At 45.6% G+C, this 16,130-nt stretch overlaps 2 protein-coding genes and 2 non-coding genes across 4 annotated transcripts; all 4 read right to left on the bottom strand.

Annotated features, from left to right (window-relative positions):
* Positions 1 to 222: 222 nt before the first annotated feature.
* Positions 223 to 1,186, bottom strand: LOC123440190 (lachrymatory-factor synthase-like). Its single transcript, XM_045116764.1, has one exon. The coding sequence runs from the start codon at positions 846 to 848 to the stop codon at positions 324 to 326; it is 525 nt and encodes a 174-aa protein (XP_044972699.1). The 5' UTR covers positions 849 to 1,186; the 3' UTR covers positions 223 to 323.
* Positions 1,187 to 3,790: 2,604 nt separating this feature from the next.
* Positions 3,791 to 3,863, bottom strand: TRNAK-CUU. Its single transcript has one exon. It is a non-coding gene; the product is annotated as a tRNA-Lys (tRNA).
* A 138-nt stretch (positions 3,864 to 4,001) lies between these two features.
* LOC123444320 (ABC transporter G family member 38-like) lies at positions 4,002 to 14,637 on the bottom strand. The gene is made up of 22 exons (XM_045121005.1): positions 14,262 to 14,637; positions 13,943 to 14,152; positions 13,584 to 13,828; positions 13,398 to 13,474; positions 13,247 to 13,294; positions 10,643 to 10,733; positions 10,251 to 10,552; positions 9,729 to 10,010; positions 9,325 to 9,641; positions 9,066 to 9,226; positions 8,570 to 8,679; positions 8,340 to 8,490; positions 8,049 to 8,192; positions 7,799 to 7,947; positions 7,057 to 7,389; positions 6,163 to 6,453; positions 5,996 to 6,079; positions 5,684 to 5,817; positions 5,199 to 5,426; positions 4,930 to 5,101; positions 4,602 to 4,856; positions 4,002 to 4,486 (listed from the first exon to the last, which is right to left on the bottom strand). Exons 1-22 carry the CDS (start codon positions 14,594 to 14,596, stop codon positions 4,217 to 4,219), a joined length of 4,389 nt encoding a protein of 1,462 aa, XP_044976940.1. The 5' UTR covers positions 14,597 to 14,637; the 3' UTR covers positions 4,002 to 4,216.
* Positions 14,638 to 15,546: 909 nt separating this feature from the next.
* TRNAF-GAA lies at positions 15,547 to 15,619 on the bottom strand. Its single transcript has one exon. It is a non-coding gene; the product is annotated as a tRNA-Phe (tRNA).
* Between the last annotated feature and the right edge of the window lie 511 nt (positions 15,620 to 16,130).

The following is a 16,130-nucleotide window of genomic DNA, read 5'->3' as shown; positions in this document are numbered from 1 at the left end:
TGAGCTGGCCCCTCTGGCAAGAAGGCAAGGAAAATTTACTACTGTAGGAGATATCCCTCCCTCCCTTAGAAGTACTCTTGTGGATGATTGTAATAACTTGGCAGTGGTAATATAATCTGGCTGGGTTTTTTCCTCAAAAAAAAAAAAAGATAACATTTCCTTTTTTTTTAGAAGAACATATTTTGGATAGTCCAAACAAATCAAAGAATTTCTACAAGAAGATTTTCCAAGTCGAGTTCTCCAAATTTCCATTGAATTGCTTTGAATCACAAAGGCTTGGAGTTCTGATCGTACACACTGTCACGGAAAAGCCGAAGACATGATCAAAACACCCGCAAAGCAGGATCACCGTCGACGCTCACCACGATCTCCTCTTCGAGCCGCTTGGCGACGCCATGCGCGAGCTTCTCCAGGAAACCCAGGAAGCCTCCCAGCGTCCACCCCTTCACCGGATCGGCCTCGAACGACCACCTGACCGCGCACCCGGCCGGGTCGGGCTCCACGGCGATGGTCGCCCGGTACCGGCCGAACCCCTTGTTGGTCTCCACCACCTCGTAGCTGTAGGACCTCCCCGCGGCGTCGACCTCCAGGAGCCGTTCCCTGGACCAGCCGACCGCCTCCCCCGGCGCGGCCATGTTCACCGGCCCCGCGCAGTACCGGACGCACCCCGGCCGGCCGTCGTCGCCTTCCAGCCTCCGGCACGTGTGCACCAGCGGCACCCACTTGTCGAGGGAGCAGAAGTCTCGCAGCAGGGCCCACGCCTGGTCGGGGTTCGGCCCCGCCGCCGCGGCGCGCACGGTGCCGCGCCACTCGGGCGCCGTCTCGCCGTCCGGGCCGTGAGGCGCCATGCGCCGGCGCCTGTGCAGCGAGCTAGATCGCTATCGAGCGTAGCCGTCAGGTGTGTGACTCGAGCGAGTGCAACGTCGAGATCGTGGTGAATGTGATGAGGATCTGAGGACCAGGACCCATGGGCAGCAGAAATCTACGGGATCCGTCTAGACTCTGTTGATTGATTGTACGATTGGTGTCCACCGGCGGACTGGTGGAAGCTGCTGGGTGCCTCATACGGTCATACTCATACCGCGTGTTGTTCGCATGGTTTGTGAACCAAAAAAAATCGTAGTACATGCATTGTCAACATATTCTCTCTAGCTGGCAGCCTGGCACGAATGGACCTGAGCCAACGGCAGATGCTTGTCAGTTTGTGATGTAGACCTCCTCAAACTGGGGTACGTGGCCGAGCTACCTAAAAAGAAATCGAGCTTTTGATGCGGCATCGAGATGTGTACTCCCTCCGTTCCAAAATAAATAACTCAATTTTATACTAACTTTAGTATAAAATTAAATTATTTTTAAATCTTATTTTAGGATGAAGGAAGTGCATTTTACTATCGTTCGTACATGTGCTCATTGATGTGGAAAACCCACTTCCACAAAAACAATGGGGACATATTGGACGTGTTTGGTTGCCCCAACAGTACATGTATTTCTTTTACATCCGAAACCAATCAGGTGGAATAAAAATAGGCAACAAATCGACATTTATATGTTATTTGGTTGCTTGCATTGCATCAAATGTCACTTTATGGCCAGCTATTTGGTTGTCTGTATTTGTGTTTAAGGGATAAGTAGCTACAAACCATAATTGTTTGGCTGCATACGTGTTTGTGTTCTGTTCATTTTATTCAATATGATGGCCTTACCATCATATTATGCACAACAGCAGGCACAACACTAAACTAACATGTAAACAAACAACATCTGTATTTTTTTCACATCTCAAGCCCCAACTGCATTTTTTTATATCTCAAGCCAATTAGGTTGAATAAAAATAGGCAATGAAACATCTTATCATAACATCATGAAGTGTCGGTTAAATAACCAAATCCATGACTCTCTCTTTTCAACTACTCAGCACTTTGCTTAGTGTCCGGGCTACAAGGCTTGGTCTCCGCACTTAGATGGCCAATAGAATGACGGTGGAGGTTTTATAAGAAGCGAAAAAAATAAGAAAGCCTTACACTAATGCAGTTGGTCCTCGTGCAAACCTCCATTCCCACGCAACACGTGCCATGTGGCGGTCCACCCACCGCTTTTTTCCCCAACCTTATGTTATCCCCTTCCGCTTGTCTTTCTTCCCATCGCTTTTTCTCTTTTCTCATCTCTCTCATCTAGTAGAAGGAGAGGGTTTGCTACATGGACAAGCATTGTGAATCCATCTCCATTGACCACATCCATCGCTATCGCATGCCAAGGACGACATGTGGTCATGGCAACAACCACTGCTGCTTGCATGCCAAAGGACCGACATGCGGCAATGGCATCACACACCATGTTGCGATGTTGTCGCCCCCCATGCATGCTGCATCACAGCACCCAATCACCTTCACATTGCGATGGAGCACCATCACGCCGGTGGTGGCGCTATAGTGAAGCTTCACTACCAGCCATCAGGTGTTGCGGTGGAGCTTTGACGAAGCAGTCGGTGCTGCGATGGAGCACCGCCCACTACAACACATAAACTGATCGAAGGCATTCTCAAACGCCTCCAAAGGCCAACAAAATGCTAGCTTAGGCATTTGAAGGCATTTTAAAAAGTGCTGGAGATACTCCTAAAGGCAAAGGCCTTCCAAGGTACTTCTCTAAAACGCCTCGGGAACACAGCCTCGAGGCATTCTCAAAACGTCTACAATCACAATTTGTGGCATTTTAAAAAATGCCTCCAAAGCTGACCCCCGAACATTTTTCAGCGTTGTAGTGAAACATCGATGACGTTCGTCGGGTGTTGCTATGGAGCATCGTCATGCCGTTTTCAGCACTGTAGTGAAGCATCGTCGGCGGCGGTGGGTGTCGCGATGCAGTGTGTGTTTGTCGCTGCACTAAAGTGTCACCGTCGGCTACCCATGCTCCGATGCAACGCTCCGATGCAACGCTCGCCAACGGTGTCGGGTGATGCGATGGAGTGTCGTCGCGCCAATGTTTGTCGCTACAGTCAAGCACCGCTGGCCGCTTCCCATGCTTCAATGCAGCGCTCGCCAGCGGCTCCAGGTGATGCGAGATCGATCAAAGAAGTGGTGATTGATTGTGCAATGTGAGGGGGAAGACACATGTGTATAGACCATTCAAACTGGTTGAGAGGAAGGCATCTGACGGTGCGGTTGGACCATTCAAATTGGCTGAGAGGAAGGCGCCCAACAATGCGGTCAGGCTGTTCAAAATTTCCTGGCATCATCCGATAATTAAATGGGAATGTACAATATCAACTAAAATTGAACTTTGATGAGGCTTGAGCTGTATTTTACACACATAATCTTGATGTTGTCGATAGTCTAGTGTCCGAAAAAACAATATCAATTAAAATTGAACTTTGATGACACTTGAGCCGTATTTTACACACATAATCTTGATGTTGTCGATGGTCTAGTGTCCGAGAAAACAAAATAATTAGATTTTTTAGTGCAACCAATAGAGTGTAGTGTTGTCGACAGTCTAGTGTCCGAAAAAACAAAATAAATACTTCCTCCGTTCCTAAATATAACTCTTTGTAGAGATTTTACTAGTGGACTACATACAGATGTATATAGACATACTTTAGAGTGTACATTCAATCATTTTGCTCCATATATAGACATATAGTGAAATCGCTTAAAAGACTTATATTTAGAAACCGAGGGAGTAGATTTTTTAGTGCAACAGAGTGCAGCGACCATGATGACAAGTTTTTTACAAACTGCTGGTCTAGTGTCCCGTGGAGTGTTGTTGCTGGCTGGGCTTTAAAAAAAGAGATGTGCGCCCACCGTGGGGCTCGAACTCACGACCACAAGGTTAAGAGCCTTGCGCTCTACCAACTGAGCTAGACGGGCTTTGTGCTTGGAAGCTGCTAGTGCCATAACTATGCGATTAATTGGCAATGTTGACCCAGGAATACAGGTTACCTAACTCTACGGATCATAGCGCCATTCAGATTAGTCAGGTTCTGCAACCCAAAAATACCATGTAACTTTCACCCTTAACTTCTGCACGGTTCCATTTCCTTTAAAATATCCTCAGACAAAAAAAATACGTACTAGGCAGTGACTTTACTTGCACCGTACTTCCTTGCTTCAGCTACTCATTCGTTCAAGCACCAGGACATAACCATGGGCAGCGAAAACCAACACTATAACAAGGGCAGTGCACATGGCAATCTACATGACAAAATGGACGCATGTAGTTCCTATCTCTGTTGGAAATTGAACGTCTTTATGCAGTAAGCATATATCATAGCGAAGAAGACAGTGAAGCCAGCCAGCACAACTGCCACGACGCCCATGAAGTCATTATCATAACCGAAGAAGTTCTCGATAAATGATGAGACTTGCTGATCGGGTTGACCAGGCACCTTGATAATATCTTCCACATCCCCGTATTGTGACACAACAAGCCCGTAAACTGTCCATGCCACCGGGCAGAGCCAATAGTACCAAATCCACCAATTTGGGATTTTCTGAAGTGAAAAACAAGGCAAAAGATCAGATGGACCCACAACGATTGCACCGCACAAGGTTTCAAGTTCTTAGAACTTAGTTGTAAAGGTAAAAAAACAAAAAGGTGTGGCTCACCGATCTTGCAACGAAGAACCCTGAGAAGAGATTGAAGAAGGAGTAGAAGGCAGCGGCAAATATAGAAGCAACTTGACCATTTGGCGATATGGAGACGGTCATCATGCCGTAGTAAGTGAAATACAGGAAGGTAAAGAATGAAACATAAAAGAACCAGAAGAACTTTACTAGTGTCCACTGGAAAGCCATCATCGGGTAGACGATAAGAGTATAAACCAGAGTCTCAACGAACACATATGGTATCTCCACAACTACCTGAATAGAAATATTCAGTACATTAGTATCAGACAGTTATGCCTTTTCTATTAAACCACTAATGTTTACTGACCTGAGCGAGGGCATAGGGTATAGCTGAGTACATTCCAGCTGCTTGCTCTCTGTAAAATACAGTCCTTTCCACAGCAACAACAGGTTGAACACAGATACAATTCTCACAACCAACGAACATGACAGCGGCATACATTGATCCCACAATGACTAAAAGATCACCCGAGCTCCTCCTGCACCAAGTAACAAATAACCGAGCATCCCGTAAATACACTTTCAAGAGGAATTAATGATTATGCACATAATAATAGGTTAGCATTGTAAACATACATCTTTAGACCAACCCTCCAGAATATAACCCCCAGCACTAAGGCCGTAACAAATGCAAAGAACATCCTGACGAGGTTGTAATCAGGACTTCTCCAGTAAGTCCACCATTGCTTCCAGAGACAGAATTTAAACTGGCCAAAGGAACTCTGCGAGTATTGAGTAGGGAAGTAAAGGTCGCTGGTACCAGGTGGTGGCTTGCTCAGCTCTTTGACTAATGCTTTATTCCGCCTGAAAATATTAATCCACACAAGGAAGTAGTTATAAACGCCTGAAGAGTTCAAGGCGCAGGAAGAAGTTCATTCTTCCATAAGTTGAGGGATCGAAAATTCAAACCATAATGGTTTATCACTAATTTACTAGAAATGATTTTTAAGTAGTGCATGCTGATGCTGTAATGCTGCCTGACCTTCTTCTAGAAGTTTGTTTCTTTAAAAAAGTGTCTCAACCCTATTTACAGGACAAAGTTGAGGGGATACTTCACTTACTGATACATAGTCGAAGATTTGTAACTTTCAGCAAAATCAATCTTCAGTCGAACTTCTGCTGCCGCGGAGCTTACATCCAACATCCATGTAGCTGGGTTGCACTTCTCTTTGATCTTTGGGACTCCAGGAATTTCCTGAATTGATACATAAAACGTAAATACTATGACATGATCTATAGACTTCAAATACCGGAACTCCAATATGAAGGTACCCTCATAGTTACAGGATATGTTACAAGGTACTACCACAACATAACAGGAAACAGAAAGCCATAGGCATAACGGAGATTGGTTTGGATATCAGATTGCAGACCTGAAAGTATTCAACAATTTTATGGGAGTTCCTACCCAACGGTCCAGAATATATGACTTGACCTCCTCTTTTCAGTAATAACAGCTGCCATGGTGAAACCCCAGAAGATTGTCAAGTACCTCATCAAATAGAATGTATGAGAAGAAAGTATCCAAAAGATGCATTACCTCATCAAAAGCTTCAAAAATGTCTATACTTGGTTGATGGATGGTACAGACAACAGTTCTTCCAGTATTGACAGTGTTACGAACAGTTCTCATCACAATTGCAGCAGCTCTTGCATCAAGACCTGAAGTTGGTTCGTCCATGAAGATAATTGAGGGGTTTGCCACAAGCTCTACAGCAATAGTCAATCGCTTTCTTTGTTCAGTCGACAGCCCGTTCACACCAGGGAGACCCACAATAGCATCCTTGAGGCCGTTCAGTTCAATCAGTTCCATTACTTCATCCACAAATACCTACAGAAAGAAACCAAAGTTAATCCATCTAAAAAAAATCAACTTCATTCACCCCTTAGAAAAAAGGAACTTCATTCACAATCGTACTCCAGTGAACACTTCAGTAAGTAGAGTACCATAGTAACCATACAACTCAGTAGGGGTATTAAAAAAGGGTTTGCATCAACTCGTGGAGACCATGCTATACATTTTTTAATCTAGCACTGCGGCTTGGATCGCGTGGAAGAGGGAACTGAACTAAAATGCTACAGCCAGTTTTAGCTGTGTTGGAATGAACCCATTTTTTAACACCCTACAACTACACAATGGTTTTCACTTCCAGTGAGATTTCAATGAAATTTACTGAATTTCAGTAGACATTGCCATATTTACCTTTCGGCCAAAATATTTCAGAAATTTCAGTGGTACACATGAGTTCAAATATTTTTCAAAATTCAAATATTTGGTTCAATTCAAGTGAATATTTCGTTTCTTTGGCCGAAATGCAAAGCAAAATCATCTTTCGGTGATTTTGGTTCTTGCTGAAAAAATTCTGAAAGTGAAAACCCTGCACACATACAATACAACATAGGAAAATTGATGTCGTAGAACACAAGGGCGAACCTTCTTCTCTTGATCAGTGACCTCCTTAGGCAGGCGCAGGAAAGCAGAGAAGAGTAGTGACTCTCTGACTGTGATCTGTGGAGAGTGGATGTCATTTTGCTCGCAGTAACCTGACATTCTTGCAAATGTTGCTTGGTTCTTAGGGTAACCAGATATGTAGACTTCCCCTTCAATGTATCCACCAGTCTTCCTCCCAGATAAGACATCCATGAGGGTGGTCTTTCCAGCTCCACTCACACCCATAAGGGCAGTCAGAACTCCAGGGCGAAAAGCACCAGATATCCCGGACAGCAGCTGAAGCTTATCAGCGGTTATTCCTTGAGTCTTCATCTCCTGATAGTTTTGCAGTTTGCAATGAGATTATATGTTACATAAACAACACTCTGATGCATAACAAATGTGTCACCGAATAACATTCTCAAGTTTGTGAAGATATGTATCCTACATAGTTCAGAATCAAGGTATGTCATAACAAACATATTAATTTCATAATTTGCAACCACCAGGTCCTCACAGAAAATTGCTAAGACCATGCATTGGATGAAAAAAGAATCCACCGCTGAAAATGGCTGTTCTAAGAAAACAACATAGAAGAAGTTCACAACAAAAATGTTTGCCAACCTAAAAGTGATGCGCGTAACTATAGCATGACAGGGAAAATTTCATAGCCACAGATACATCAGTGGGCAATTGCAAGATAATGCAGTTTAAGAAAGAGAATAAAAAGGACACGAATACACACCGCAGGCATGTCAACATAGTAGTTTATCTCATTGAAGGACATGGAGAGAGGTTCAAATGGAAGAACCATCCCTTTTCCTGGAGCATATCCGGCAGACCTATCAGAAGTATTTGGGGAACGGCCACGTAATTGTTCAAGCACCTTATCCACTACAAAATAAGAAACATCATAAGAACTGGCGAATATAAGAGGCATGTATTTTTCCAAAGTGTATGCGAGATTTTTTTGGGCAGGGGGAGGGGAAGCTTACATGTGATGATTGAGTTAGGGGATGTAGGTTCTGTTGTTTTCACCGTAGTTCTATGTCTTATATGTGGCTCCTTTTCTTGCTCACGGTCATCCTCCGGAAGTTCATCAGTTTCTTCAGGCAAGATGGCTTGTGGTTTTCCAACAGCTAATGCAAAGTACAAACAACGAATAAATTACCCACACCAAATAACACAGTTGTGTATTTTAAATACCAATATCTATTCATACCACAGAAAAGAGAGTTGCCAGAATAAGCAAACCATGGAGTTGACAGATGCAAGTCATGACTTACCGTTCAGGTACATAAGCGATAGTGTGAATAGCACATTGAACAGAACGGTGAACCCTAGAAGAGCACCTGTTGCAATCCAGTACCACTCCTTGCCAGTGAAGACACCTGCGTTTTCTAGAACTGCCACTCCCAATGGCCTTCCGTCAGCTATCTACTGATACACAAGAAAAAAAGTCAAGTAACATGCTTGTGTGAGAACACAGTACTAGGATGATCATGATTTAACTTACAGATTTGTCCAGCCACCTCGGAGAATCCATCTCATTGACAGCAAGAGCAATGTATGCATACGTAAGAGGTGAACACCAATAACCCCATACCAGCCATTTTGGAATTGCATCTGTAACAATGAGAATTGGTTGATATCTGAAGTAACACTTGAAATGTCTAAGTTAACGGTGATTTATTTGGACTGCTATGTCAAGACTCGATACTGAAAAATGCCAGCTATAAGAAGGTTTATACAAGTGATTTAAAGCCCTTTGAGGTATGAGGTTCACGGTAGTAGTATTTTATTTCAAGAGATAACTTTTCGGATTCGTTTTTTAAGAATCTTCATCGATGACAGTAAGTAGCCAAAATCGCAGTTCTTACCTAGCCATGTATTCCTGTTCATATACAATCAATAATTTCTGGAGTTGTGTACCAATGGCACCAATGCAACAATGTCCATTATGTTGGCAAGGAGAATGGTAATAATATGTGATGGAATACATGGATGATTACCTCTTCGTAGGATGAATCCCCCCAGTACAAACATGATCAGAAGGGCAAGAGATCCTGCGGTGTTAGTGATGACAACAGTCCTACATAAGCCAGCGACAAGCCTGAACAATCCTCCAGCCGCCTGCTGGATCAAGAATACTGTAAGCAGATGTTTGAAGAACCTGCATAATGATGAGGATTGCACTTTTAGGGCCCTAAAGCAAACATTGAGCTCGATAATGTTACAATTTTAGTGGACAGAATAATTGAGATGGCCCACCTGCTAGCTTCAGGGGAAAAGCCTATGAGGTAGTAGGTTATTACAACCCAAATTATCGACTCAAACAAGGCCATAGGGACTTTCAGGAGAACATTTGGAAGTGTAAAATGCCATGGCCGATAGAATAGAAAATCTCTATGTTTGTAGAATACAGGTAACCTTGCGAGAGTAAGGGATGCCTCGGCAAAACCATTGAACATGTTAGCTATCATGATAAATATAAGTGCCCCTAGGTAGACTTGGCCATCTTCCTCATTATCTTGATGGAGCTTTGTACGCAAGAAAACCGTTGATGCTACTAGAGCAACTATGATTCCCTTCAAACGAAAGGAAGACAAAGAATCACATTTATGGATAGATAAGAAAGCACTTCACCATTTAAGGTTATCTTGGATCTAAGGTACCTGAACTATTTTGAAAACGTAGATAAATGAGTTTCTCTGCATGAGAAGCCACTCTTTGGAGAATGAGGTCTTGAGAAGCTCTGAAGTTGAAACAGACTGATCGGAGAAAACCAGAGCAGATTTGTGGATTTTTCTCTTGTTGAAAGGAACCGAAAGCTGCTTTTTTAGGCTCTTCCCCATGTGAAATTTCTTGAACTTTAAAACGAATTCAGGTACTGTTACATAGTGATAAGGCTTTTCATTCTGTATCCAGTATTGCTCCTGATCTTTCTTTGATGTAACCTGTGAAAAGTTGCATTTTTCAGAAAGGCAAATTAGATGTACTAATTATAAAAAAAAATGATCGTACGAACTCTTAATGTAAACTAGATTTGTTAAGACACATGAAATCCTAAATAAGCCAGCACTAAAACTCTAGAAATTATGTTTACTGCTAAGAAAAAGTTTGTCTAGTCTTCACTACATATACCCATGCTGAATTTGTGAGATGAGCAGTAACTTGGACTTTTCAATGCGACGAACCTCTTGCAAGAAATCAGCAGCGCCTTTCCTCTCGGGGCAGCGGAAGCCGCACCTCTCGAAGAACTCGAGCACGTACTCCCTGGGACCCTGGTAGACGATCTGCCCCTCGGAGAGCAGCATGACGTCGTCGAAGAGGTCGAAGATCTCCGGCGCGGGCTGGAGCAGCGACACGAGCACGGTAGCCTCGCCGAGGTGGACAATCTGCTGGATGCACCTGACGACCTGGAAGGTGGTGGAGCTGTCCAGGCCGGTGGATATCTCGTCCATGAACAGCACCTTGGTCGGGCCGACCAGCATCTCCCCTGCAACCAAATCAACGGATACGGCGTCACCAATGGCGAGAAGGATGTAACAAAAATCGCTGTAAATTGATGGACGCGCGCAAAAACTACCTGTTGTGAGGCGCTTCTTCTGACCGCCGGAGATGCCGGTCCGCATGTCGTCGCCGACCATGACGTCGGCGCACATGTCCAGCCCGAGGATCTGCAGTTGCACACACCAGCGGCATCAGGCAAGGGGACAACATCGCCGATGCGTCACGGATCGTTAGGAGGCGAGGAGAGAGGGGAAGGCGAGGCCTTCTTCGGTGCGGCAAAGAAGCGAACGCCTTGTCTGCAACAACTTCCCCCGCCTATCTACTCTGCTTTGGACGGTCTCAAACGGTCCCCGGAATCAAAAAGGTTTCAGACTCCCGATGTGGCGGCACAATCGGCTCCGGCATGGCACCGCCAGTAAGAGCTGCCGGCGACACTACTCAGTAGTGGTGGCAGCAGCCAGCAGGAGACGGTGGCGCGAACGCAGCATAATGAGGAAGACACTTGTGCTCTGCTCGAGTAAATTTCACTTTTCACGGATAAACGTTCGTGCTATTGTTTTTTTTTTTTCTATAAAGGACACATCTATTCTACGAATAAGTTAATCCACATCTATTGTATGAATAAATTATTCAAAAATAAGTACTTCCTCTGTAAACTAATATAATAACATTTATATTATTAAAATAATGTTTTAAATGCTTTTATATTAATTTACAAAGTACAAAGCATTCCTAGCGGTCACTACAAGAAGAGTTGGTGTTATATTAGAGTCTTGTTGTCGCTTCTATACTGGAACCATCATCACATGGTCGATGACAATTCAAAAGTCTTTATGCACATGTTTTAATAACTAGCACTCTGAAGCCACGGTTATTATGTTAAACCTTGAATCGATCTAAAGAACCTGACTTCAAATTTCACCGTCTCGTATGTAAGGTGAGAACCCCTAACCTCGTTGTTTAGAGGAGCTGGCATGAATCTACACCGGAGATCCACCGAATCCAGTCCTAATGAACACACTCGAGAAGAATGGAAACCCTGAAGACCGACTTAAGGATGAAGGACCGCTATTCGGCCAAGTGTTGTCCCTGCGAGGACTAGATTCTAACCTATTAGCGTGAGCAAGGCATCAGGATTTTCCTCCCCGTCATTCGTCACCATGCGACCGACAGACTCATTGGTGAAAATCAAGGGGAGAAAGAATTTATTCTCGCCTTATTAGAAGAGAAATAAAAAATCTTATCCCTTTGGTTATATATCTAGTGCGTATCAGTTTTGCTAGACTTTCATAATGTTGTGTGCAACAGCGACTTTGGACAAGAATTACTCCTAGCTAATTATGGGACGTGCGGCGTGTATGGTAAAGATAGTGTGCATGTAGAGTTATTATCATCAAAAAGTACAGCTCCACGTCATGCCTTGGTTTTTTGAGCAACAAATCATGCCCATTATATATAACTCCATTCGTCTTAAAATAAGTGACTTAAAAATAACTTAACTTTGTAATGATTCACTTACTACTAGTACAAAGATGAGTCATTTCTGAATCACTTATTTTGAGACGAATGAAGTAGAATAGAGAGAGTAACATTTATGATATTGTTAGTTTAATTTTGCCCACATAAATGATAAAACTCAATGTGTGTTTGACCAATCACATTATCACTATGTCCATCGTGACCTAACTCTGCTTTATCTATAAATATGGCATCCGAGCTTGTCTGACTCTTCCTTTCAAACCCTATAGTATAATATTTTGTTAGAAAAATTGAGGAGTTAGAGCTCACCTAATCCTTCTGTTGATTTTTAACTGCTTAAAAATGAGTTATCCCTTAAACTGAGCCACTGCTCAGATTTGAATTGTTTCCACCACTTATCGTTGAGCCTTCTCTTTCATCGCTCTCGTTGGTATTCACGCTGCAACCCTCGCCGTGTTGCCTAAACAACTATGGGCTGGCTAATTTGCCTCCGATTTGCATTGTCGACGCGGTCACCCATCCGAGCCGTCACAAACTGTGAGGAGCATCACCATGGTCCTGACGTCAGTGTGCCAAGGCCGTAGTTGTGGCAGAAGTGTGTGGCAATCATCGCGGCCGCTAAGACAAGTTCAGAGGAGGACGACAAGGAGATGATGGAGGCCGGCGACAAGGAGGAGCAAGTCGTCAACAAGGTGCACATCCTCTCATGGAAGACGCTTGAGAGCAAGTACGGGCACACCCTCCCAAAGGAGGCGGAGCACCGTGCCGTCGAGGCACAACTCGAGGGTTGAGCGCCGACCGCTAAGAGGTGGAGGAGCATCTCGTCGTTGAGGCATCGATGGAGTTCGAACGATACGCGAAACCGCGCGACCTTGACGACAATGAACATCTCACGAACACGAGGCCTCGTGCTCTCGCAAGGACGCGGTCATCAACCTCTCCTCCGACAAGGAGTAGTTTTAGCTTTAATTTTATGTTTAATGAGTGGTAGTATTGTATAATTAAGCACCAAACTACCAAAATCTATTTTCAAATTGTGTTTGAAATGACTATTTGTGTGTAATTGAGCTTCAGAAGAGTTAAATATTTAGAGCAAGGGATAGGAGCAAAAAATTCCTCCAAATTTGAGGAGTTGAGTTTTAGGGTGTTATTTGAGGAGTTAGACGTTAGTGGACGGTGAAAGGGTCGGAGATGTTCGTACCCTGAGAATATAGTCTGTCTGCAGGGTGCTCCCTTCGACTGAAGTGGCCTGCCGATCAACACAAGGGAATTAAGCTCAAGACAGACGCAGGTGCTGCATGATAGGCCATGGATCGTTCCAGTGGCGACAGAGCGGATAACTGTGTGTATACCTTCATGAAGAGGTCAACCTCAGGGTCAGGATAAATCCCGAGCTGCCTCTCCTTCTTGCTCAGCTCCTGGAGCAACTCTGCACGCGAAACATCGTCGATCAGACTCAAACGAGGGGCCTTGGTTTTTTGCATCATCGGGACTGCTGGTGCAACCACCACGCGATCGATACGCGACGGACGGCTCACCGTATCTGTGGCCTACCCCCTGGCACCTGGCGGAGAAGTGAAGGGTCTCCTTGACGGTCATCTCGCCGGCGTGGACGTCGTTCTGGCTGATGTACGCCGCCGTCTTCTGCGGCACGAACTCGTCCAGCCCGTAGCCGTTGTACGTCACCTCCCCGCGCACCTTCAGAGCGGGGTCCAGCTTGCCGGCCAGGGCCAGCAGAAGCGTCGTCTTGCCCGAAGACGGTGGGCCGAGCAGGAGCGTCATCCTGGAGGGAAAACGGGAATTTGAATCCAGGCCTCACCATCATCATCATCATCATCATCATCACTGGTTAAACTAAAAGAAAAACAGACTGTGTGTGTGTAGGAGCACTAGGTACCTGGATGGTCTTATGACGCCTGAGACGTCCTTGAGAATGTGGAGGGTCTTGGTCTTGGCGAGGCTGACCCCGGCCAGCCCCACCATGGCGTCCACCGTGTCCAGCGTCGCGTTCGTCAGCGTCGGCAGCGCGCGGCTCCCGACGTAGCACTCCGCCTCCACGTTCAGGTTCTTGAACCTCACCTCCGCCGTCGGGATCACGATGCCCGCGCTGCCAAAACCAAAGCACGCCACCAACAACAATCTCTAAGACACGCCGCGTGGTGACCACCCCGTGCACTGCACTAGTATAGGCTGACGTCACGTGCGTGCGTACGTACCGATCAATGCGCGCGCGGAGCTTCTTGAGGAAGCGCTCGTTGTCCTCCTCGGCGACCCTGAAGACGCTCTCCACGAAGGCCTGCCGCTGCGGGGTCTCCAGCATGCGCACGTCCACCTCCTCGTGCGCGAACCGCCTGCGCCCGGCCTGGGCCTCCGACCGCAGGATGCCCGTGCGCAGCCGCTCGAACGACGGCAGCCGCTCCAGCGCCGCCCACCGCAGCGCCTCCTCGTCGTCGCTCTCGCCGGCCCCGCTCCGGCGCCGCGACGACCCGCCCGAGAAGTACACGCTCACGTCCGGGCTCACGCTCTGCAGGCTGCGGCTGATCATCTCCATGGCGCCCGTGCATGCGCGCGCGCGCGTAACCGTGCGGTGCTTCGATCGGTTTGGTTATCGTTATTACTACTGCGGCCTGCGGGTACGTACGTACGTGTATATGTAATGCTATATGTTTGACATGGCACGCATTGACAGGGCAACGCATACGTGCCAAAGCTTGTGCTTAGACAATGCCGGCTACGCATATCGGCCGGCAGGATTCGTCAGTTCTGATGTGGATGGGATTTTCCCAGCTCGTTTTCGGGACATTGACGGATTGTGATATGTCAGCGTTTTGCATGACACGCACCTTGTGACTTATGTGGGTGTGGCGTCGTGAAAGAATAGGGGCATCGCCGGTGATGCCATGATCAGTGGATCGGAACGTTTGCTCCATAGAAACCGGGAGTGGTCGTTCTACACTAGTGGCGGCAGGGTTCTTCGATGGGACCAAACGGATGCAGGAGAGCCAAATGGTGGAGGGCGAGCATCTTGGTGTTCCAGTCGCAGCTTGGTGCCACTCTGATTGGAGCTGAGCGTCGTCTCTGAAGCGTTCAATGATTTGGGTGAAAGGTGCCATGCATTATCGTTATCTTCTGAGCTAATTAGGCGACAAAAAGGGGCATCAGATGGGCGGATGGAGTAACCCGGATTTATATCCCTCGCCTGGCCGGATGCCGGAGACTGATTAGTTGCCACTGTAGTCGCTGCTACTTGCAACATGATAACGATGTTAACTATGCACTGGTAGGTGGATGCGAGATAAGAAATGAGAAGAGGTCCCGGTTGTGAGCTCGGCTTAGTTGGAGCCAGCGTTGGTTTTTGTATTGGGAAACAAGTGAAGCTGGGATAGACATGACAACGGCAGCGTCATTAGTGACATAGCTGCATACGGACCAAAGGTGTGCGAGCACCGATTGGTCAAAAAGTACCTTGGCAAATTGCACTTGCCGCGATAAAAATGTATGTGCGGTGAGCGTGGATCGAACACGCGACCTTCAGATCTTCAGTCTGACGCTCTCCCAACTGAGCTATCCCCGCTTGCTGATTCTGTAGCCCACAGATTATATATGTCTGAATCGTGTGAAAAAATGGTATATTTATATGTAAAACTAATGAATGGCTCTCAAGGAAAAACATGAGGATTTGACGGTTGCGACTTCACTCATGTACACTTACATATTCGAAATTGTTTTGCATATGATAGAATCCAGTCCAGTGTTAGCACCCTTGTAACGTACATGCATCGGACTACTTTTGTCGTACATGAAGCGGTACTCCTACATATTATCTCCGTTTAGAATTAGTTCTCGCTCAAATGAATGTATTCTAGCACTTAAATACATTCAGATACATCTATGTCAACAACGAACTAATTTCGGACGGAGATGGTATTAACCACTCCAATGCATTTGCTATGGGACACCATGTGCAAACTTTAGAAGTGACAACCTTTACAGTGGCAAATGATAAATGTAAATTGTACAATATATATTTTATATGCAATAAATAATGCTTCAATAACATGCACAAATTGCTAAGTTCTCGGTGT

This window comes from Hordeum vulgare, chromosome 3H, assembly GCF_904849725.1.
Source record: "Hordeum vulgare subsp. vulgare chromosome 3H, MorexV3_pseudomolecules_assembly, whole genome shotgun sequence".
NCBI classification, from domain to species: Eukaryota; Viridiplantae; Streptophyta; class Magnoliopsida; order Poales; family Poaceae; genus Hordeum; species Hordeum vulgare.
Note: the sequence above shows the minus strand (reverse complement) of the source record. Positions and strands in the feature narration are given on the sequence as shown.

Excerpts from the sequence above, each read along its gene's own strand:
- LOC123440190 (XM_045116764.1), bottom strand. The coding sequence starts at position 848 with ATGGCGCCTCACGGCCCGGACGGCGAGACGGCGCCCGAGTGGCGCGGC.
- LOC123444320 (XM_045121005.1), bottom strand. The coding sequence starts at position 14,596 with ATGGAGATGATCAGCCGCAGCCTGCAGAGCGTGAGCCCGGACGTGAGC. Across the intron at positions 8,193-8,339 it reads ATCGCTTATGTACCTGAACG|CTGTTGGAAAACCACAAGCC; the intron begins GTAAGTCATGAC and ends ACTTTGCATTAG. Across the intron at positions 5,427-5,683 it reads AAATCTTCGACTATGTATCA|GCGGAATAAAGCATTAGTCA; the intron begins GTAAGTGAAGTA and ends TAATATTTTCAG.